This window comes from Camelina sativa, chromosome 19 (assembly GCF_000633955.1).
Source record: "Camelina sativa cultivar DH55 chromosome 19, Cs, whole genome shotgun sequence".
In the NCBI taxonomy this organism is placed as follows: Eukaryota; Viridiplantae; Streptophyta; class Magnoliopsida; order Brassicales; family Brassicaceae; genus Camelina; species Camelina sativa.
This window is the reverse complement of record NC_025703.1, coordinates 6,569,341-6,591,329: the sequence shown is the minus strand read 5'-3', so window position 1 is coordinate 6,591,329 and position 21,989 is coordinate 6,569,341. Positions and strand designations below refer to the sequence as shown.

Below are 21,989 nucleotides of genomic sequence, written 5' to 3'. Positions count from 1 at the left end.
TTGGGGGGGGGGGGGGAGTGGGGAAGAAAAACTTAAGATGTTAATGCATGTGCAATATAATCATGGAGAACAAGATACGTAAATATGAAAACCTACGTTAAGTTTGATCATGTTAAGTCCATCAATGGAAGTAAGAAAATGGGATAAGAGAAATTGGTTAAGAGGTCAGTTTCAGAACCAACAAGAAGATATATGTCAAATTAAGAAATGAAGGGTGCTTCCGACAGAATCTCGAGTCCGTTGAGCTTTGACTTCCTTAAACAGCATATAACCAAATTTCACTTCAAAAGAGTTAAAGATGTTGCAAGTTTAGTGTATTCGTTATCTTCAAATGTGCTTTTCTGATTCACAGCAAAGCCAAAACTACCTGACGTCTCGGGGCCTCGTCGGGGAGTTTTAATATTTTTGATAACTAGCTTAGGTGTTAACTACGTATATACATACCATTAATTGTTTGGTAAAACCAAAATCATTATTTGTAAAATACTAGCTGAAAGTACGTAAGGTTTGATCACCTAGCTATTAGTATAACAAAATTAGATTTTTTAATCTTGTTTAGCTATTAGATGTTAAAAAATCTAACTTTGTTATACTAATAGCTAGGTGATCAAACCTTACGTACTTTCAGCTAGTATTTTACAAATAATGATTTTGGTTTTACCTAAACAAGATTAAAAAAAAGATTGTTTGATTTTTTTTACGTACTTTGCTCCAATTGTTTGATTTTTTTTTAATCTTGTTTAGGTTCAATCTTTAGAAAATACGATACAAATTCTCGATGAACAAAATTTGTTATCGAGATAAAAAAAAAAGATACATAGACAGATCCACACATATTAATCGAACAATTTTGAAAAAAAAAAATTAGAATAATAACATAATTTTGACACTTCAAATAGGAATTCTTTTTTGCAACTTTTTGCACGTAACAGTTAAGAATAATTATGGAGAGGATATGCTCATATTATTTGTTAGAATAAAATAAAATAAAATTTCTCGAAGCAAAAAGCCAAAATGTATAGAAAGTTAGTGTCCTTTGATGGCTCATCAAAAATAGAAAGGAAAGTGTGAAAGCTCTTTACTAGTTGCATGTGCCATCGAAGGCAAAATCAAAAGAATCTTATGTTTGGGCCTAGTGCTTCGGTCACAAGCATTAAATTCATCCTTAATAAGTTAATTTAAAAAAAAAAATTGTTTATATATCTGTCCTGAACAATATTAATGTCAATTTGGTATTGCAAGGTCGATTAATATAAGCATAAGAAGTATGTTCTATGAAACATAAATAGTGTGATGTACATTCTGTTTAAAATATGTGTATAATAATATTTCTATATTTCATTTGTCGGAAGATTTATCCATAACTTTGTTACGGAGAAAGTAATATGTATTCATAAAGTTGGCTAATAAAAATAAAAACGAAGAATGTATGTATGCATTTAGTAAATTAGACGAAGTATATGCATGAAATAGATACAATTTTCATATGATCATTATAATATTGATTAGATGATTTTTAGGTTATCAATCCAAACGTAATATATAAATGTTATTTTATAGGAGCGATCAACAAAGAGACCGACAAAACATTCAGCCTCCGATCCCAGACAAATTTCACCCACGAACCCATCACTTAGAATGTTGAATAGGAGACTAGGAGTGCTAGCAGGTTTTACCCTTCATAACATTTCCAGTGGCCACATCACAGTCATAATCATTTGATAACCAACAATATAAACATAAACTATACTTATATACGAAAAAGCACGTCTATCTCAATTGTTTATAGCAAGCTTTATCGACCGAGCGGTGGTCTCTAATCGCGGTTGCATCACATCACATCCGTTGTAATCAAAATGTTATCGACAATATATATCTTAACCATATGACTATAATAACCCAAACTGACTATATATATATATATATATAATATGTCTTGCGATCGGTGTATTATCATATAATAAAGTACTTTTGCTTCCGGCAGAAGAGAGTAATCAACCAAATCGCCAACAAATTTAGGGTTTAGTTTAGTAATCAAACCCATCATTAATATATATTATCTATATAAAACCCACACCCTAACGCATATATATGCGATACTGATGACGATTATAACATCACTCAAAACTGATTCACGTTAACAAATACTCCGACTTCACATAATTAGGAGCTAGAGTTTGAAGTTCAGAAAGAAAAAAACGTATTCAAGCTGTTCACTCGGGAATATCCGATTAACAAAAAAAAGAAGGTTGAGTTAATACTGTGCACATGTACATGTAGTGAGACTATCAGCTTTAACTCCTAAAGTCTTTTAACAAAAAAAAGTTTTAACCCTTAAAAGTCAAATTAAGAATCTAATGTAAAGTTGAATTCGAACCCTTTATGTCAAAATTAAAACTTTACTTCCTTTGTTGGCAATCCTTATTATATTATTATTATTATATATATGCAGTGCCTATCCAATTACACATTTGACATTTCTTTCGGCATAATATCGAAAACTTACATATTTAAAATTTAATCATGCCAGAATGAAAACCAAATTGACAACTAAGTCATAGGATTCACAGTGTCTGCATGAGCAACACGTGTCTGTGTAGAAGAAGACAATGGCCATGATTCTGTAATAAGCCACACAGGCTCTCACTGAGAAGAAACTTCAGCTTTTAGCCTTTAAACCTTTTATAACACAAAAACCCTAAAAAAAATACACTGGGCCACTCTCGTCTTCAGTGTGCTAAACACCACCTAAAATAATAATAATAAATTTTTTTTTGTTAGATCATTTGTTTGCAACTTGTTACATTACAGCTAATTCATCGTATGTTCCCCGACAAAAATAATTTTATTATAAGTTCTAAGTTATTGTTCATATAAATTATACTGCATTGTTTCTGAATTCACAAAAGAAGAAGAAACTGGGTCCACATCAGTAGGTGGAATATTATTATCTATTACTTTTGAAATAAATTAATGGTTAGTTTCTGCAGCCATTTCTCATTTTAATTGTGTGTATTAATCTCACCAATTCTCAATACAATATTATAAGTTAAAAACACTTCAACGTCGTACAAACATTCTTAGAGAGACACGGAGAGAGAACGAGAGAGAGAGAGAGAGAGGATGGGTCATCACTCGTGCTGCAACAAGCAAAAGGTGAAGAGAGGGCTTTGGTCACCGGAAGAAGACGAAAAGCTCATCAACTACATCAATTCATATGGCCATGGATGTTGGAGCTCGGTTCCCAAACATGCAGGCAAATATATACACATATAAAATACATATATGGGTCTTGTTTCTTGAATAATCTACTAATCTTTTTGGGGTTATTGTGTGTGTGTGTGTGTGATCAGGTTTGCAGAGATGTGGAAAGAGTTGTAGATTAAGATGGATAAATTATCTACGACCTGATCTTAAACGTGGAAGCTTCTCTCCTCAAGAAGCTGCTCTTATCATTGAGCTTCATAGCATTCTTGGTAACAGGTTTGTCAGCTAATTAATTAACATTATACTACATGTAAAACAGAAAATAACACTTCATCAAGAAATTGGAATTACTTTCCTAATCATATTATTTTGTATGTTATGGGTTTTGACAGATGGGCTCAAATTGCTAAACACCTACCTGGGAGAACAGATAACGAGGTCAAGAATTTTTGGAATTCAAGCATAAAAAAGAAGCTCATGTCTCACCACCATCATGGTCATCATCTTCATCACCATCATCATCATCTCTCTTCAATGGCGAGTTTGCTCACCAATCTTCCTTATCACAATGGATTCAACCCTTCTACTGTCGACGATGAAAGTTCAAGATTCATGTCCAATATCATCACAAATACTAACCCTAATTTCATCACTCCAAGCCACCTCTCTCTTCCGCCTCCTCATGTTATGACCCCATTGACGATGTTCCCAACCTCTAGAGAAGGAGATTTCAAGTTTATAACCACAAACCAGTCTCATCAAGACAATAATAACCTTTACAACAATTTCGACATATTGTCAGCCACACCAGTCATAAACAATCATCATCAACCTTTACTCTCTTCTTCTTCTCATGATAATAATGATCCCCAATGGCCAGCGTTACCAGATTTCCCAGCGAGTACCATTTCCGCTTTTCAAGAAACCCTTCAAGATTATGATGATGCTAATAAACTCAACATGTTTGTGACACCGTACAACGATAATAATGCCAAGAAGGTATTATGTGGAGAGGTTCTCGAAGGCAAAGTACTATCCTCCTCCTCGCCAATTTCACAAGATCACGGCCTTCTTCTTCCCACCTCGTACAACTTGCAAATGTCAACTACGGTTGATCATCATCATCATCGAGCGGACTCATACATCAATCACATGATCATACCTTCATCATCCTCATCGTCACCAATCTCTTGTGGACAGTATGTCATTACTTAAGCAAACCCTAGTCTTACCACATGGTATTCCTAGACATGGGTACGTATTAAATACCTAAATAGAATCTATATACGATTTTTATCTATATATAAATAGAAAAAGAGGCAAACATAAATAATCACCCATATGTTTATAAGTCTTTTCAATATATAGAGTACAAGGATTTGTGATATGTTACATGAATTACTTTTTATATATATTGCATTGAATTTGAATAATGAGGGAAAACATAAAATGGTGCCACTATACTACATATAAAGTTCGTCCTATTAGACACATTATAATGAACACGTACAAACACACATATGTATGTAAAAGCACGTATATGTGATATGTGAAGGATGTACGATCTCTGTCTCTCTCTCTCGTCATCTACGTAAGCATGTGTTTGTATATGGTCAGTTTGTTTTGCCTCTGTATTGGAAAGTATTGTCTTCATCTTTGTTTTTTTCTTTGTCCCTTATTGCTTCTCTCTCTCTATGATATTTTGTAGGGTCAATATAATTTGGACCGTCATAAATCAATGCAAGTACAGTGTACAATTTTTTTTGGTCAACTGTGAGATTCTCTTTAGATCATTTTCAAAATGTTTTGACAAAAAACAGAATTTGTGTCCTTAATCGCCTTGCTTCGTTATTAAAACGATGATAATTTGTCAACATCATGGAGAACAAAAGATTCCTAGATATAAACTATCCATTACAAAGGAGCTGAGAACTTTAAAATTTTAAAGTCACTTCAATCTGAGATCGACAACATATCAAAACATGGATACGAAGACATTCAAATTATTTATGAGATCGATGTTTTAGATGCCCTATCCTGAAGGTGGAGTCTGAATCATTTTGATTACCGGACATTCTCATCAATGGAAAGATGAAAGAGATTCTAGGCTGAGACTCTGTGGCGCCCTTTTGCTATTCTCCGAGCTATAACTCTCCGCCCACCTTTGGTTGCCTTCCTGCTCATATATTCATATATTAACTGAGTAAACAGTTTGGTCACTCAAACACCATGTACAAATGTGGATTCTTATTCTTACATTCAATTAGTACTAGACAAATAATTTATCTAATGTGAATGACCGAATGAGCAAATGATTAGAGGAGTTTAGGAAGTGTCAGAGTTTCAATCGTTTAGTTTGATTTACTAAATTTGGCTAAGGAATCAAACCAGTAGTGGATCAAAACAAGCCATTGAAACACAAAGAGACATACCGAGCAAAGAATCCATGGTTGCGTTTACGCCTTATAGTGCTTGGTTGGAATGTCCTCTTAGGAAACAGAAGCAATGGCTCACTTGATGGATCGACTACATCACCAAATACAAAGATATTAGATAGGCACCATTGACCAAAATGTACAAATTTGCAGCTCTAAGACCAACTAACAATATAAAGCTAGATTCTTCTTAAGATTCTGGACGCATAACACTCATGAACTGTAAGGACACTCAAGCACACCACAGCCAGATTCTTAACCCTCCTAGAAGGGAAGACGTAAGTAATTTTTTCTTTTTTTCTTTTCCCAATTAGCTACAAGCACTCTACAACTCGCCATGATCCCGATTCAAGAACCAGAACACCACACCATAACTCGATAAAACGACACATACATTGTTTCTATTGTGTAATAAATGTTTTCTGATTTCATCTGGACACTAAAAATTACAGAACACTTCTCAGCACTTGATTAACGTTCGAGCATCTACTGTTTGCACCACTCTATAAAATCATACGCATACACCAGGAGAGTAAGAACAAATTACAAATCTAGCTACTGACAAATACAATCAAATGTGGGGTAAGAGAGAGTGAGGCACCTTCTGGTAAGAAGAATTCGAGTGAAGGAAGACCAGAAGGGTAAAGGAACCCACGGTCATTGAGTTCCTGGATCGAAGCAGTGTCGTTAGGGCTCGAATTGAGTGTGCTCTGTAGATTCGACAACGACGGGAAAAAATACGGCGGGAGTTCTTGTCTCTGAGGAGCTATCTGTTGAATAGACGCTCTCAGATTGCTCTGCACCAGGTTCATCGTCGGCTTCGATAGAAACCGATTCATCAACGAAGCTCCTGACCTGATTAGGGTTTTGGCCGCCATTTTTGTCTCCCTTCTTCTCCGAGATTGCAATAGCTTTCTCCCCCACAGTACTTCTCACTCTTCGCAAATGTACGAGAAGACGACGATACATGGGCTTTTGGGCCACAAGCCCAACTATAATAATATTCAACTAGGGGTAATTTCGTCATTTAAAAATTTCATGTAAACAGAAGAACTACAAAGTCTACAATGAACAAAGAAGAGTGTTGTAGTCTACAAAATCAACAGTGTTCATCATGGCCTCTAACGTTGTGTAGATCATCTCGCTCGACGGGTGAGACCAATCAGCGACTGCAAAGGAATGAGTTTGGTTACTGATTACGATCCAGCTCAAGGCTGGTTCTTTCTTTACCCCTAGATCTCTCATCCGCTCTCTAACGTCCTCAGCTGATGAATTGACTCCAGATTCATTGTAAATGTTGTGTAGCAATACGTAAGAGCCAGAGGCCTCGGGTTCGAGTCTCAGTAATCTCTCTGCAACGCGGCTCCCAACTATGCTGTCCTTGTAAACCCTGCAAGAACTCAGTAAAGCTCTCCACATCACTGGATGGTCTTCAAACCCAGAGCTCAAAATAAGATTCTCAGCATCTGATAATCTTCCCTTGCGACCTAAAAGATCGACTAGGCAAGTGAAATGTTTCTCGTTTGGGTTAATCCCGTAATCGTTCTTCATGCTTTGGAAATAGTCTAGTCCCTGTGTGACCAATCCTCCGTGGCAACAAGCTATTAGAACACCGAGAAAGCCTTGCTGGTTCGGTTTAATCCCGTGGGTTTTCATTGATTCAAAGATGTCTAAGGCATTGTGAGCATAACCGTGTTGCGCAAGGCTTGAGATCATAGCTGAGTATGCTGCAACGTCTGGGTTTTGAACTTCGATAAATATTTTACTAGCAAGCGGCATGTTACCTGATTTTGCGTACATGGAGATGCTTGAAGTCTTAACGCTTGTGAAAGCATCGATTCCACTCTTTATAGCATAACCCTGAATCTGCTCACCTGAGCTTAACGCAGCAAAATCAGCACAAGCACTCATCATAAGGGAAACTGTATATTCTTCCGGTCTTATTCGGGTTAGAAAAAGTTGTCGGAACAGATCAAAAGCGCTTTCAAGCTGCTCGTTTTGGACATGGCAATCAATCATCGATGTCCACGAGGCAATATCTTGCTTTGATGTCGCAGCAAAGCATCGCATTCCGTCTTCAGTTGAACCCGTTAACGCATACAGCTCGATTAGAGCACTCCCAATAAACTCATCAGACTGAAAATTATTCTTACATATGAGGGCGTGAATCTGCTTTCCATATTCCAAGGTCTTCGCGGCACTACAAGCTTTGAGCACAGCTGAAAAAGTGGATGGCGAGGGTTCAAATCCCAATCTTTGCATATCCATGAAGAGCTTAAACGCTTCACTAGAAGCTTCCTCAGTTATTTCATCCATTTGGAGAAACCCTGAAATCATTGCGTTATACGTAATTACATTCTTTGCAGGCATCAAACTGAAAAGCTTTATCGACTCCTTCAAACTTCCATTTTTGGCATACATGTGAAGCAATGCAGTACGGACAACTATATCAAATTCCATTCCTAGTTTCACTGTGTAACAGTGAATCGCCATACCTTTTCCCATCAATCCTTCGTTCAGATATACGCAACATGCTTTTAGAACACTCCCCAGAGCATAAGTAGTCAGATTTAGGCCGTCTCTATGCATTTTTGCCAACAGATTAAGCGGTTCTTCCGCTGCACCAACCCGGACATAACCGGAAATCAAAGAGTTCCATGAAACCTGATCCCTTTCATTGCATCTATCGAACAAGGACATTGCTTGGTCAAGATTCCCACACTTACTATACATATCAATCAACACATTGATCAAAAAAACTTGCTGAGACAGACCATTTACAACAACCAACCCATGCAACAATTTGCCTAAAGCAAGATCACACCTTTCTCCACAAAATCCCAATGCACCGGCATACGTGAACTTATCTAGCTTCAAATTAACATCCCTCGCTTCAAGAAACAGTTCCATAGCTTGTTCATAAAATCCGATCTGAGTGTACCCAGAAATCAAAGAATTAAAAGAAATAATGTTTCGTTCAGGCATTCTGTCGAACAACTGGCGCGCGAAACCCAACTCCCGGCATTTACAATACATATTGAGAAGATTGTTGAGCAGGTATAGACACGGGTTCAAGGAAGACTTGATCATGTGGCCATGGGCGAGCTTTCCCAGTTCGACGGAGCCTGATTTCGCGGCTGTCTGAAAAAGTTTGGTGTAAGCTTTTGAATCTAAAGCCGTGTTCTTTGGCTGGCATAACGAAGACAAAGCCCTGTAAACCAATCCAACTCGTTTGGTGAATATAACAAGTAGAGAAGCTTGAGCACTGCTGCTGAAAGAAGTCTTTGCTCGGAACTGTAACAACATGTTCTCCCATCACATAACGAAACTAAACGGCTTTCTTTTTTTTGTCCTGTCTGCAACACAACGGTCCGGTCTCTCTACATATACAAAGACGATTTGCTCCTTTCTTTTTCTAATCTGGGTCTCTATAGAGCCTTGATTAAATTGTTTTGGGCCTCGTGTGAAATTGTTGTATTCCTATTTATTTTACAAATGTGTCACATTTTAATTTGACCATGTTTTTGATTTAAAAAATCTTTTTGTTTATTTTCACAAATTAAAGGAAAAAAAGAAATAAGAAAGAACATACACATGTGTACACACATACATTCATGTTAAATTAACTCAAGCTCATATACGTAAATTTCGCTGTAAATTATATTACAACTATATACAGAGACATTTCTTCTAAAGTATCACCAAAATAAATCTCATTCACTTTTTAGATTTGTTGGTCAACGAAAAGATGAATCGGGCGGTGGAAGAATTTAGTAAACCGGAGGGGAGCACCACCGTCCAAAACTTTGGAAAAGGTAAAAGAGGCGGCGAGGTGGATCCCAACTAATAGAAACTGGGCTTTCACGTGGGGCCCAATATCTTATTGTCCAGCAGCCAGCCAATACAGATTCACACGTTGACCCCAAAATCTTTCTTTACCATCTACCGATGCAATGAGTATATCATAATTTTCTTTTGGTTTAAATAATAGTTTTTTTTCTTCTTTAATTTCAATATAGAAATTCATATACTGTATTTGGTTAAATTTTATATTAGTAAAACTAAAAAGACTAAAAAGAGTATGTATTTTAGGTGAAATGTCTTATTGTTTAAAGTTGTTAATTAACCGAAACAAGGTTTATAATTAATCCCAAAACCAAAAGTCATATTTTAATTTTATGTTGTTGGGTTAAAAAGAGTATTAGAAATATAAATCAAAAAGTAAATTATTCGTTGGGAAAAAAAAAAAAAAAAANTTTTTTTTTTTTTTTTTTTTTTTTTTTTTTTTTTTTTTGTAAAATAAGAAAGAAGAAGCTCCTATGACCTTTGGAGAAGCAGTCGTCTTAAAGAAGCACCGGTGTGCATCCCCAAAGCTAGCTCGACAGATCTCTCTCTCTGTCTCTCTCTCCCTCTCTCTTTGTTTTTGTATTCCTCACCATTCTCTTCATCAGTTTAATCTGAGCTTCGTTGAGCGATAATGGGTAAGTTTTTATTTATACAATCCCTTATCTGCTCAATTAATAATCTTCCTCCTGATCTCGTGGATCCGTTTTAAAAAAAAAAAAAAAAAATCTCTATGATCTGATCAGTTTTTTTTTTTTTTTGTTTTGACCAAGCGTTACTCGTTTTCGATTTCAGTTTCTTTGTAACTTGTTTGTGTGATTCGGGCTGTGATCTATCATCTGCTGTAAATTTCGATTAAGTGATTTGGTTCTTCATCTGTGTTCTATTGAGTAGCAGATTAGTGTACAAAAGGTTCGATTTCTGGGGAAATTTGGGTGAGGAGTTTAATGGAAATATCTCTGAATCATGGCTAGGTTTTTTAGTGGATTAACAGTTATTTGACTACTGCGAAAATGCGATTATAAAAAAAAAAAATCCAAAATTGTGATTCTGGGTTTAATGGTGACACTCATGCGAGGAGTTAGGATGATTTAAAGCCTATATTTTGAATAGCAATGACTGAATCTCAGATCCAGTTGTTAACATGGGGGAAGATCTTGCTTTGTTAGAGACACTACTTTGTTGGGATTGCTTTACTTGTGCAGAGTGTGCTAATTTTATTTTATTTCTTTCTTGATTGCTTTGAAATTGCAGATGCCGCTTGCTCTACCCAGCTTATCGATGGGGATGGTGTCTTTAATGTTTCTGGTGTTGATCATTTCATCAAGGAGGTTAAGTTGGAAGAATGTGGTCTTTCTTATGCGGTTGTCTCCATTATGGGTCCACAAAGTAGTGGTATGTATCATAACCTTGAATGTTAAAATTGATTTTTTTTTTTTTTTTTGGGATCTATTTGTTTGTGTATGGACTGATTCTATGCAATCTTGGTTGAATCTGCAGGGAAGAGTACGCTCTTGAATCATTTGTTTGGAACAAACTTTAGGGAAATGGATGCATTTCGAGGAAGGCATGCTCTATTCTTCGTATTCTTTGTTTCGAAGAATATAGCTTCTAATTCAATATTTTTAACAGCTGAAATTCCATTTTTTCAGGTCTCAGACGACTAAGGGAATTTGGATTGCTAGATGCGCTGGTATTGAGCCTTGTACCGTTGTGATGGATTTAGAGGGTACCGATGGGAGAGAGCGTGGTGAGGTGTGTAACCTCTATCCTTTTTATATTTGCTTCTTTTGATATTTTGCATCACACGCCAGTTTAGTATGTCTTACTTTTAGGCTTTGCATTTATTGTAACTGTCTAAAAAGAATGTGTCAGTGCAGAATGGTTACTTACCAAGTTTTTTTGTCTATGGATGTTAGGATGATACTGCTTTCGAGAAACAGAGTGCTCTTTTTGCACTTGCTGTGTCAGACATTGTTCTTATAAACATGTAAGTGGTTTCTGTACTTTCTTTTCTTTGGTATTAATAGATAACTGGACATCATTTTCCATCTTTATCTTATATCCTACTGTTTCTCGGATTTGTAATGCAGGTGGTGTCATGATATTGGTCGGGAACAAGCAGCAAATAAACCTCTTTTAAAGACTGTGTTCCAGGTATGTGCATGTATCTTCTTATCAGGATGAGTTATTCTGATACGAAGTCTCGACATCATTTCTTTTCTACATGCGAACAGGTTATGATGCGGTTGTTTAGTCCGCGGAAGACGACTTTGATGTTTGTCATAAGAGATAAAACACGGGTATGCATTGTGTTTTATTTTCTTCGTCATTCTATTTTCCGGCTATATAAGTTTTGGATGTTTTTAACCCTGAATAATTGCAGACGCCCCTCGAAAATTTGGAACCAGTCCTGAGGGAAGACATTCAAAAGGTACAAGAAGACACAGTCTTAGCTTTTATGTGCTTTGAGCCTTGACTAATACTGCAATTCCTAATATTATGTCTTTAAATACAGATATGGGATTCTGTCCCCAAGCCTCAGGCACACAAAGAAACTCCTCTTAGTGATTTCTTCAACGTACGTCTCTTTGACACAGGATAACAACTTAGTATCCTTCTTCTTTTCGCTAGGATCAAGAAATGGAGTTGTTTCTTGTTTGACAGGTTGAAGTAGTTGCCCTCTCTAGTTATGAAGAAAAGGAAGAGCAATTCAAGGAGCAGGTTTGTTCACAATTACTTTTACATTTTGGAAAAGTCCAGGGTCACCTTATTGCTCAACAGATGGTTCGTAGGTGATAGTAATCTTTTTCTTTAACTTTTGAAAGGTCTATAATTTGAGACAACGGTTTTTCCAATCTGTCGCACCTGGTGGGCTTGCTGGTGATCGACGAGGAGTTGTCCCTGCCAATGCATTTGCTTTCAGTGCAGAACAGATGTGGCAAGTCATCAAAGACAACAAAGACTTGGATCTTCCAGCACACAAGGTAAGTTTGCTTGCCCAGGCTCTCTCCCATCAGTTGTACATCATTTTTCCTTGTGGTCTTGTTAATTATGTGCTGCCTATACGCAGGTCATGGTAGCAACTGTGCGATGTGAGGAAATTGCCAATGAAAAATTCTCTGGTTTTATCGCGAATGAGGTGAATTTCCTTTATACTGCTTCACGTTTATTCTTTTTTCAATGGCTCTTTCGTTAATATTCATATCTAAACTTTTGATAGAATTGGCGTGAGTTGGAAGAGGCTGTACAGTCTGGTCCTGTTTCCGGTTTTGGAAAAAAGCTTAGCTCAGTTCTCCAGTCTAGCTTATCAGAGTAAGAATATCATGCTGAAAATTGTTCTGTACAGATTTTCCTGTGTGTTGCCGTTATTGAACTATAGGTTTTTATACATATATTTTGATTCTAGTAGGGTGGGAGTTTCCTTTTCACGTGTTTACTGATTTTTTTCATAGGTATGACACAGAAGCGACATACTTTGAAGAAGGTGTAAGATCATCCAAGAGACAACAGCTGCAAGAAAAGTTATTGCAAGTAATGCATATACTCTTAACCTTCGACTGTTATACTTGTGTTTTGTTGCAATTATACGCCGCCTGAAAACGTTCAGAGACTTCCATTGTTGTAAAAAACCAGATACCTGGTATTAGGCTCTCATTTTCTTATTGTCCTGTCCAGCTTGTTCAACCAACTTTCCAAGACGTGCTTGGACATTTAAGATCTGGAGCACTTGAAAACTTCAAGCACGCTTTTGAGAAGGCCTTGGATGCTGGAGAAGGGTTTTCATCCTCTGCGAAATCCTGCGCTCTGTCATGCATATCTAAGTTTGATAAAGGATGTGAAGGTATAGCTTATTGTTGACGTTACTTCTGAAAGTATTGTGATATAGGATAGCATGTTAGAACCTGAAGATTATAATATGAAAGAAGAACTAAAAAGATATTCGACCTCAATGGGAATCACAAAGGAAATGTTTTGTTGCAGAGGCTGTTATTGAACAAGCAAAATGGGATACAACTAAAACTAGGGAAAAGCTTGAGCGTGATATTGAAGCCCATATCTCTTCTGTTCGTACTACAAAGATGTATGAACTGACTACTCTGTATGAGGTAAATAGAATTGGTCTGCATAATCTAGTATCAAGCAAGTGTAAACTCCTATCTGGACCTTCCTAATAGATAATCATCATTGCAGTCAAAACTAAATGTAGCATTATCCGGACCGGTGGAAGCACTTCTGGATGGGGCTAATGATGAAACATGGCCAGCAATAAGAAAACTACTTAGACGGGAAGGAGAATTGGCTGTCTATGGTCTATCCAACGCATTATCTGGTTTTGAAATGGACGAAGAAACACGAAATAAAATGCTCTCTGACCTTGAAAAGTATGCTCAAGGTATTGTTGAAACCAAGGCTAAGGAAGAGGCTGGAAGAGCGTTGATGCGCATGAAGGATAGGTGTCACCATTTTACTCTTTTATCATTTCCTTGTCGGATAACTTCCATCTTTTTACTCAACTTTCTGAATTCTGATTAAATAAACTTCTATTCAGATTTGCTACAATCTTCAGCCATGATTCTGATTCAATGCCACGCGTCTGGACTGGAAAGGAGGACATCAGAGCAATCACAAAAATGGCTCGTTCTGCAGTATGAAACCTACTTGATATAGCAATCTCTCAGTACCTATTCTTTGAATCAATCTCAAATTTCTCAAAATTTTGATATTACCCTTGTTCTCTTTTTTTTATAGTCCTTAAAGCTGCTGTCTGTTATGGCTGTTATACGCTTGGATGATGAACTTGACAATATTGAGAAGACATTGACGCTCGCTCTGTTTAATTCTACGGGCAACAATGCTACTAGCAAGAGCATCAGCACAATTGATTCACTCGCCTCAAGTACTTGGGAGCAGGTGACTAAAACCTTACTCACTTTATATTATGAAAACAGAAAATTTCTCATATTTATTGCTCACACCTTATTGTTACCTTGTTATTATCAGGTTGCAGCAGAAAAGACGTTGATCACGCCTGTGCAGTGTAAAACTCTGTGGAGGCAATTCAAGAACGAGACAGAATATACTGTTACACAGGCCATTTCTGCACAGGTATTTTTTGCAATATAGTATCTGGCCAGTGCTGTAAATTGTTTTAAAATATAGTATCTGGCCATTTTGTTTCTAGCTTCTTATCTCCTTTCTCATCTTGGTGATTCATAAGCTATCAGCCATTTAAAATTATTGATGTTTCAATCTGAATAAAGTCGCATTAAATTTCAGGAAGCTAACCGACGGAATAACAACTGGCTGCCACCTCCATGGGCAATTCTAGCCCTGGTTGTTCTTGGATTCAATGAATTTATGACTCTCTTAAGGTACTCTTGCCCATTCTTTAAACTGACTCAGCTTTTTCATATAATCAATCAAGATTTCCCTACTAACTTTGGCTTTTCTTGCCTGCATCTGTCGTTGCAGAAATCCTCTATGGCTCTTAGTTCTTTTTGTTGGATACCTTATTTCCAAAGCATTGTGGGTGCAATTAAATATTTCAGGAGAATTCCAAAATGGCGCGGTATGAGCACGACTTCCAACATCCTTGTTTCCACTTTTTCCCCTGCTCTTCATTTGATCACAGTTATATAATCTCTCTGAAATGCCAATGTTTTATCTGTGAGCGACAACAGCTACCTGGACTTCTGTCCTTGTCAACCAAATTCCTTCCAACGGTCATGAACCTCCTTAAAAAGCTAGCAGAAGAAGGACAAGCACCACCCACAAATAGCAACCAATCAATGAACTCCTCAGCTCAATCCGAGGTAACAACCAATGGAGAAAGCAGTAGCAGCAGCAGCTCTGGTTCATCTCCAGCGAAAACCGTACCAATTGATACGAGTGCATAGAAGGAAGAAACTATACAAGCTTATGCTGTAGTGCGAGCCCACGAAAATAGAAACTTAAAATTCGTTACCCTTTTCAAAAAAAGGTAGCTCTCATTTTTGGTGTTGATCAGAGAGATTCACCGAGAGCCATATGTTTTTATGTCCTCCGATGGCATTCGTTCCTCTTGCAGATGTCAAAGTGATCTTGTATGTTCCTAGACTAAGAAGATTCTGATGCAGACAAAAAAATATTGTTGATTTGTTTGCAAGTTCTGTAGTGATGTGGTTTATTATTGTATCTGATAAAAGAATGTTACTTGAAGAAAAACCGGTTTTTGATGATGTGAATTCAGTTTGGTTTGTTGATTGATAAATTACAGGTTCTTCTCTCATTGCAAGTGCCAAGTTTATTTATTACGCCAAATTCACAGTGTAATCAGTTTTCTCACTATAGAATTTTGGGCCGTTGGAAAAAATTATCAAATGGGCCTAAGGTAATGGATGAACTTGCAAACCTAATTATGGAGTTGCAGAAACAGAGCTTGACCCAAAAGCACACAGAAAGTTCCAGACTTTTTGCTTTTCTTAAAAGAAAAAAGTTTCACTCTTTGGACGAAAATAAAATAAATTCCTTGATCATTCGCCATCATAGTCAAAAACCCCAGAAAAACCCTAAAACCCTTGAAGCCCTCTCTCCTTGTTTGCAAGCGGAAATGTATCGAGTGCTATCAAAGTTATCTTCTTCAATTGGGTATGGTTTCGTTCTTTCATTCAATGAGCTTATATTCAAAACTTATAATTTACTCGATCAATTTGTACTGATGGGCAATAGCTTTCTTCTTCTTTCTGGGTTTGATTGTTCTGCAGTTCGTCTACTTCCAGAAAACTGGTGAGTTTCTTTGAACTCTCTGGGTTACTTTTTTTTTTTTTGCAAGTTTGATTGCATTTCGTTTATGGACATTATTGTTTGTTGGTTACCGGCTAAAAATGTGTCAAATCAAAGATCAAATTACAGGTCCAGAGAAGTTGCATCAGTGATGCAATGTAAAAAAATTAGGGTTGACATCAAAGTTTACAACTTGAGCTACTTAATTGGCAGAATTGCTCTGGTTTAATCTGGAATTTAGCTTGAATTGGCCTAACCTCTATCTCTAACTGTTTGATTACGATTTTTTATCTTCTTTTTGGTTTTATCTCTTGCCATTAAGGTTTCTGGGCGGATTATAAGTAGCAGAAACTATGCAGCCAAGGATATCAGTTTTGGGATCGGTGCTCGGGCAGCTATGTTGCAGGGTGTATCCGAGGTTGCAGAAGCTGTGAAAGTCACTATGGGGCCAAAGGTATATATTTTTTTTGTTCTCACAAGGTTTAGATCAATGAAGAGTGGATTGTTCTAGAAACAGTCGGTCAAATTCAATATCTCTTTCTTTTAATTCTGGGGTGTCAGGGAAGAAATGTGATAATTGAGAACAGTTACGGTGGACCAAAGATCACAAAGGATGGTGTCACAGTGGCAAAAAGCATATCATTCCAAGCAAAAGCTAAGAATATTGGTGCAGAGCTCGTGAAACAGGTTGCAAATGCCACTAACAAGGTTGCTGGAGATGGTAATGTTCCTTCTTTGTATTAACAATCTTGGATGAGTAGTTAATGAAAACACATTGCAGAGATTATATCATCATCTTGATTTCTGTTTGCTTTCTTTGGTTATATATAGGTACCACTTGTGCTACTGTTTTGACTCAGGCGATACTCATGGAAGGTTGCAAGTCAGTGGCTGCTGGTGTAAATGTGATGGATTTGCGTGTTGGCATAAATATGGCAATTGCTGCAGTTGTCTCTGATTTGAAAAGCAGAGCTGTTATGATTAGCACCCCGGAAGAGATTACACAGGTGAATTTAGAAACTTATTCACTATGTCAGGATTTTTGAATGCTATACCAAGCGTTGACTTGTTTACTGTCATTGCATATATTCCTTTGATAGGTTGCTACTATATCTGCAAACGGGGAGCGTGAGATAGGGGAACTAATTGCAAGAGCCATGGAGAAAGTTGGAAAGGAAGGGGTTATCACCGTTGCTGTAAGCTTACTTTTTCTTCTCATGCCTTGTAATAGATCACTTGATGATTGCCTGATCACCGTATTATTCTTCGAACACTCAGGACGGTAACACTTTAGATAACGAGCTAGAAGTAGTGGAAGGAATGAAGCTAGCCAGAGGTTACATTTCTCCTTATTTTATTACGGACGAGAAGACCCAGAAATGCGTGAGTGAAATCTATCATTTTTGGTAGGGTGTGAGAAGAAAAGAAAGGGTATTAAACTAACTATGGTTGTTCTTTAGGAGCTTGAAAATCCCATCATCCTCATTCATGAGAAGAAGGTTTCAGACATGAACTCTTTGTTGAAAGTTCTAGAAGCAGCTGTGCAAGTAAAGCCTTCCCTTGATTAACTATAATACTATGTTCTGAAGTTCGGTTTATATAAGTTTGCTACAAGAAAAAACCACTCACTTCTCTTTTTATATTTTTTATGGTTGTACAGAGTAGCAGACCACTTCTTATTGTAGCAGAAGATGTTGAGAGTGATGCATTAGCTATGCTTATTCTCAATAAGCATCATGCTGGGCTTAAGGTATGCGCTATCAAGGCCCCGGGGTTCGGTGACAACAGGAAAGCAAGCTTGGATGATCTTGCGGTTCTTACTGGTGCGGAGGTAATTTCTAAGAAACAACATGTAGTTATATCTGTGTCACGTTTTCATTTTCTAACTCACTAGTTTATGCACAGGTTATCTCTGAGGAGCGCGGGCTATCTCTAGACAAAATTCGCCCTGAATTGCTTGGAACTGCGAAGAAAGTAAGAGGAGAAATCTTATCTGGTTTCTATTTCTGCATTTGTGAGATTCAAATCTAACAAAAATTCTTTGAATAAGGTTACCATTACCCGTGATGACACTATTATCCTACATGGTGGTGGTGATAAAAAGCTAATCGAAGAAAGATGTGAAGAGGTATATGATGATTTTCCAACGATATCTCTATCATTGTTCTTGGTCGCTAGAATACACTATAAAGTATATACAGTTGAAGCAACCCTTTGTTACTTTCACGTTCTACAGTTAAGATCAGCCAATGAAAAGAGCACTTCCACTTTTGATAAAGAGAAAACGCAAGAAAGACTCTCAAAACTATCAGGTGGTGTTGCAGTCTTCAAGGTTAGTCAATCAACCATCAATCGAGTCTTTCTAAACTCTTGCATACCAAAAGTAGCTGATATGTGTCTGCTTCCTATATAGGTTGGAGGGGCAAGTGAAACTGAAGTTGGAGAGAGAAAAGACAGAGTCACTGATGCTTTAAACGCTACAAGAGCAGCCGTCGAAGAAGGCATCATACCGGGTAAATAAATATATATTATATCGTTTGCTCTCTCTGTTTCCTCTAATTATATCATCATGTTGCTTTCTAAGTTGGTAAATTTGGAATAGGTGGTGGTGTGGCTCTATTATATGCTACAAAGGCTTTAGAGAACCTTCAAACTCAAAACGAAGATCAAAGAAGAGGTGTTCAGATTGTTCAGAATGCTCTCAAGGTTTTAATCTCTAACCTCTTCATCATGAGAGTTCTATTCTTCAATGTCTGAAACTGTAAACCGTGACAAGAAGTTGTGAATTTTGTGTAGGCTCCTGTAGTGACAATAGCTGAAAATGCTGGTTACGATGGTTCTTTAGTGGTTGGCAAGTTATTAGAGCAAGACGATTTCAATTTCGGTTTCGATGCTGCCAAAGGTTAGATAGATAGTGTATTTGAGTACATCTGAAGACGTGAATCTCATCAATCTCTGAATTTTGTCTGCCGATTTTGTTTGGTGTTGCGATAGGTACATATGTGGATATGGTGAAAGCTGGAATCATAGACCCGGTGAAGGTTATCAAAACTGCCTTAACCGATGCTGCTAGGTAAGAAGTGTTCTAAAAAACTCAAACCGTTGGTTGTGTATGTGGAACTAATAAAAACTAACTCATGATCATGTGTGTTGGAAACGCAGCGTTTCTTTGCTTTTGACAACAACAGAAGCATCAGTGCTTGTGAAGGCAGACGAAAACACTCCAAAACATGTCCCTGATATGGCCAGCATGGGCATGTGATGATTGACCTCTACACACAAAAAAAAAAACCATTCAAATCTTTGTTCTTGATGATTTTTGTTTTCTACTAAGTTAGAAACTTTTTTTCAGTTTAAATTTGTGGGTCTGATTCTCTATATTGTTGCAGAATTATAATGAATGTTGTGGAATTCGAAAAAAATATCTTTGTCGTCGTGTGTTACATTCTGAGCTTAAATAAAGTTTTTACAAATCTCACAGACTTAATTCGAAATCAAAATTATTAAGTAAACAAATTGGCAGCCAGCTTAAAGAAGAGTCACAATGACAAACGCCTGCGGCATTATTAAGAACCATCCCTACTTCTCGGGAAGAGGATAACGCAATGTTTTAGATCTAATCAAAATTATTTGGTTTATTACAATTCCGAGTTCCGACCATGGGTTTCAGCAACGTTTTGTTGTTCAAATGCGTCCAAAATTCGATTCAAGTTACAGAAAGCGAGAATAAAAAAACACAGAAGAACAGAGGAAGAAAAAGAAGAGATGGATCCGGGAGAATTAGAGGAAAAAAAAAATTTGGACCATTTCTCGATTTGTGCGTGTCATCCTTGCGCAGGGGCCATGCTAATCTTCTCTGTATCGTTCCAATTTTATCGGATGTCCCCGAAGGGACAATCATATACTCGACTCTAACCTTATTTAAACACAGCTTTCTCTCTTCAGCTAAGCGATGTGGGATAAAGTGCAATCGTGTTTATTATTAAATGGGCCTGCCTGTCTCCCTTTATGGGCCTTTTCTTTATTATTTCACATCCGTTCGAGCTATTTTTATTTTCTTAAGAATGGAAATATTTTATTCAATCAAATTCCTGAAGATTCCATCCATGCCTATTCAGACTAAAAAGCCTAGGAGAGAATTTAAGAAATGGAGATACAAACAAAAGATTCATGAAAAAATCTATTCAAAATCGATCAATGAGGTGAAGCTGTTGAGCCATACGTACGTCTCAAGCAAGACAAAGTAAGCTGATCATACAAAAAGATGTAAATGAAGAGGAAAAATAAAAAATAAAAAGCTATAAAGAGATGATGAACTGTGAGGAAGGAGGCAAGTCAAGTTTCCGTTGTTCAACGAAAGCTTCATGAGGCTCGAACTCGTGTCTTTCGCTAGAAACCTCTTCCACGGGCTTTATGTCCTCACATTCATCGATGAAGCCTGCCTTCATATTCACTGTCGTCGATGAATCTTGAAGTTCTAGACACCACATGTCTTCTTGTAACCCACTGAAGTTATTACCTGAAGAGCAATATTGTTGTTGTTGATTTGGTTCTTGAACAACGTGGTGGTTCAGAGGGTAATTGTAAGGAATCGAACTGTTGTTGTTTAGATCACAAGAACTCGAAAAACTCGAGAGATCCTCTGGTTCTTGAATCTGGATTTGCGTTTCTTGATGATGATGATGTTGATGATGATGAGCACGGTCACGGAACATAGCCAGTTGCTGAAGAACAATCTCCAATTCGTTCCTGGTGTATTCGATCTGGTATTGAAGCTTTCTTATGATACCATAGCATCCATCAACAGGGTCATTGGCACGAGCATCAGACTGAAACATGATTGTATGCATAGCTGCGTCTTTCTCAGGAGGGGTAAGGGATTTGATGATCTTGGTGATGTTGCTGACTCCAAAGAGCTTATGCGCATTGAGGAATTGACGGTGACGGTCGTGAGGGAAATAAGGAGCGAGAAGACAATCGGGAGCGCATTTCCTGCGTTGGTATTTGCAGGCGGCGCATGCTTGGTTTGTGCTGCTGTTGGTGTTGCTGCTGGAAGGTTTTAATGGTGTTGTTGTTGGTTTGGGAGGATGTAAAGGGAAGGCAGAAGAAGGTTTGCCTGAGGGCATATTAATTGTTTGACAGGTTTGGCGAGTTANCGCTAGAAACCTCTTCCACGGGCTTTATGTCCTCACATTCATCGATGAAGCCTGCCTTCATATTCACTGTCGTCGATGAATCTTGAAGTTCTAGACACCACATGTCTTCTTGTAACCCACTGAAGTTATTACCTGAAGAGCAATATTGTTGTTGTTGATTTGGTTCTTGAACAACGTGGTGGTTCAGAGGGTAATTGTAAGGAATCGAACTGTTGTTGTTTAGATCACAAGAACTCGAAAAACTCGAGAGATCCTCTGGTTCTTGAATCTGGATTTGCGTTTCTTGATGATGATGATGTTGATGATGATGAGCACGGTCACGGAACATAGCCAGTTGCTGAAGAACAATCTCCAATTCGTTCCTGGTGTATTCGATCTGGTATTGAAGCTTTCTTATGATACCATAGCATCCATCAACAGGGTCATTGGCACGAGCATCAGACTGAAACATGATTGTATGCATAGCTGCGTCTTTCTCAGGAGGGGTAAGGGATTTGATGATCTTGGTGATGTTGCTGACTCCAAAGAGCTTATGCGCATTGAGGAATTGACGGTGACGGTCTTGAGGGAAATAAGGAGCGAG

At 37.5% G+C, this 21,989-nt stretch overlaps 6 protein-coding genes and 1 pseudogene across 8 annotated transcripts in view; 3 read left to right on the top strand and 4 right to left on the bottom strand.

Annotated features, from left to right (window-relative positions):
• Nucleotides 3,096–4,906, top strand: LOC104765187 (annotated as a pseudogene).
• Nucleotides 5,030–6,586, bottom strand: LOC104765186. The gene is made up of 3 exons (XM_010488863.2): nt 6,244–6,586; nt 5,640–5,733; nt 5,030–5,383 (listed from the first exon to the last, which is right to left on the bottom strand). The coding sequence occupies exons 1-3, from the start codon at nt 6,518–6,520 to the stop codon at nt 5,311–5,313; spliced, it is 444 nt and encodes a 147-aa protein (XP_010487165.1). The 5' UTR covers nt 6,521–6,586; the 3' UTR covers nt 5,030–5,310.
• LOC104765185 (pentatricopeptide repeat-containing protein At3g13880) lies at nt 6,668–9,040 on the bottom strand. The gene has a single exon (XM_010488862.1). The coding sequence runs from the start codon at nt 8,946–8,948 to the stop codon at nt 6,705–6,707; it is 2,244 nt and encodes a 747-aa protein (XP_010487164.1). The 5' UTR covers nt 8,949–9,040; the 3' UTR covers nt 6,668–6,704.
• Nucleotides 9,958–15,730, top strand: LOC104765184 (protein ROOT HAIR DEFECTIVE 3). The gene is made up of 23 exons (XM_010488861.2): nt 9,958–10,123; nt 10,740–10,880; nt 10,986–11,052; nt 11,138–11,240; nt 11,405–11,475; nt 11,579–11,642; nt 11,723–11,788; nt 11,872–11,919; nt 12,004–12,066; nt 12,153–12,209; nt 12,314–12,472; nt 12,559–12,627; nt 12,709–12,800; nt 12,941–13,019; nt 13,164–13,329; nt 13,470–13,594; nt 13,680–13,942; nt 14,038–14,134; nt 14,238–14,399; nt 14,490–14,594; nt 14,766–14,860; nt 14,961–15,057; nt 15,170–15,730. Exons 1-23 carry the CDS (start codon nt 10,120–10,122, stop codon nt 15,383–15,385), a joined length of 2,409 nt encoding a protein of 802 aa, XP_010487163.1. The 5' UTR covers nt 9,958–10,119; the 3' UTR covers nt 15,386–15,730.
• Nucleotides 15,968–19,694, top strand: LOC104765182 (chaperonin CPN60-like 2, mitochondrial). Its single transcript, XM_010488860.2, has 17 exons — nt 15,968–16,115; nt 16,232–16,253; nt 16,573–16,704; nt 16,812–16,971; nt 17,082–17,257; nt 17,351–17,446; nt 17,529–17,633; nt 17,711–17,797; nt 17,911–18,081; nt 18,156–18,224; nt 18,301–18,378; nt 18,487–18,582; nt 18,664–18,763; nt 18,853–18,956; nt 19,047–19,152; nt 19,245–19,323; nt 19,413–19,694. Exons 1-17 carry the CDS (start codon nt 16,078–16,080, stop codon nt 19,510–19,512), a joined length of 1,719 nt encoding a protein of 572 aa, XP_010487162.1. The 5' UTR covers nt 15,968–16,077; the 3' UTR covers nt 19,513–19,694.
• Nucleotides 20,405–21,989, bottom strand: part of LOC104765181 (LOB domain-containing protein 22-like) — a 4,602-nt gene continuing 3,017 nt past the window's right edge. For all 3 annotated transcript variants that reach the window (XM_019240742.1, XM_019240741.1, XM_019240743.1), the window contains exons 5-6: nt 21,664–21,668; nt 20,405–21,405 (exon numbers count right to left, since the gene is read on the bottom strand). In XM_019240742.1, coding sequence (XP_019096287.1) covers nt 20,549–21,376 — 828 coding nt within the window. In that variant the 5' untranslated portion in view covers nt 21,377–21,405; nt 21,664–21,668 and the 3' untranslated portion in view covers nt 20,405–20,548. The remainder of the gene's footprint in view (nt 21,406–21,663; nt 21,669–21,989) is intronic.
• On the bottom strand, nt 21,378–21,989 carry LOC104767497 (LOB domain-containing protein 22-like; the record flags this gene model as incomplete). The annotated part of the gene is made up of 1 exon (XM_010491516.1): nt 21,378–21,989. A coding segment is annotated over one exon (612 nt), but the record flags the coding sequence as incomplete, so codon positions are not given.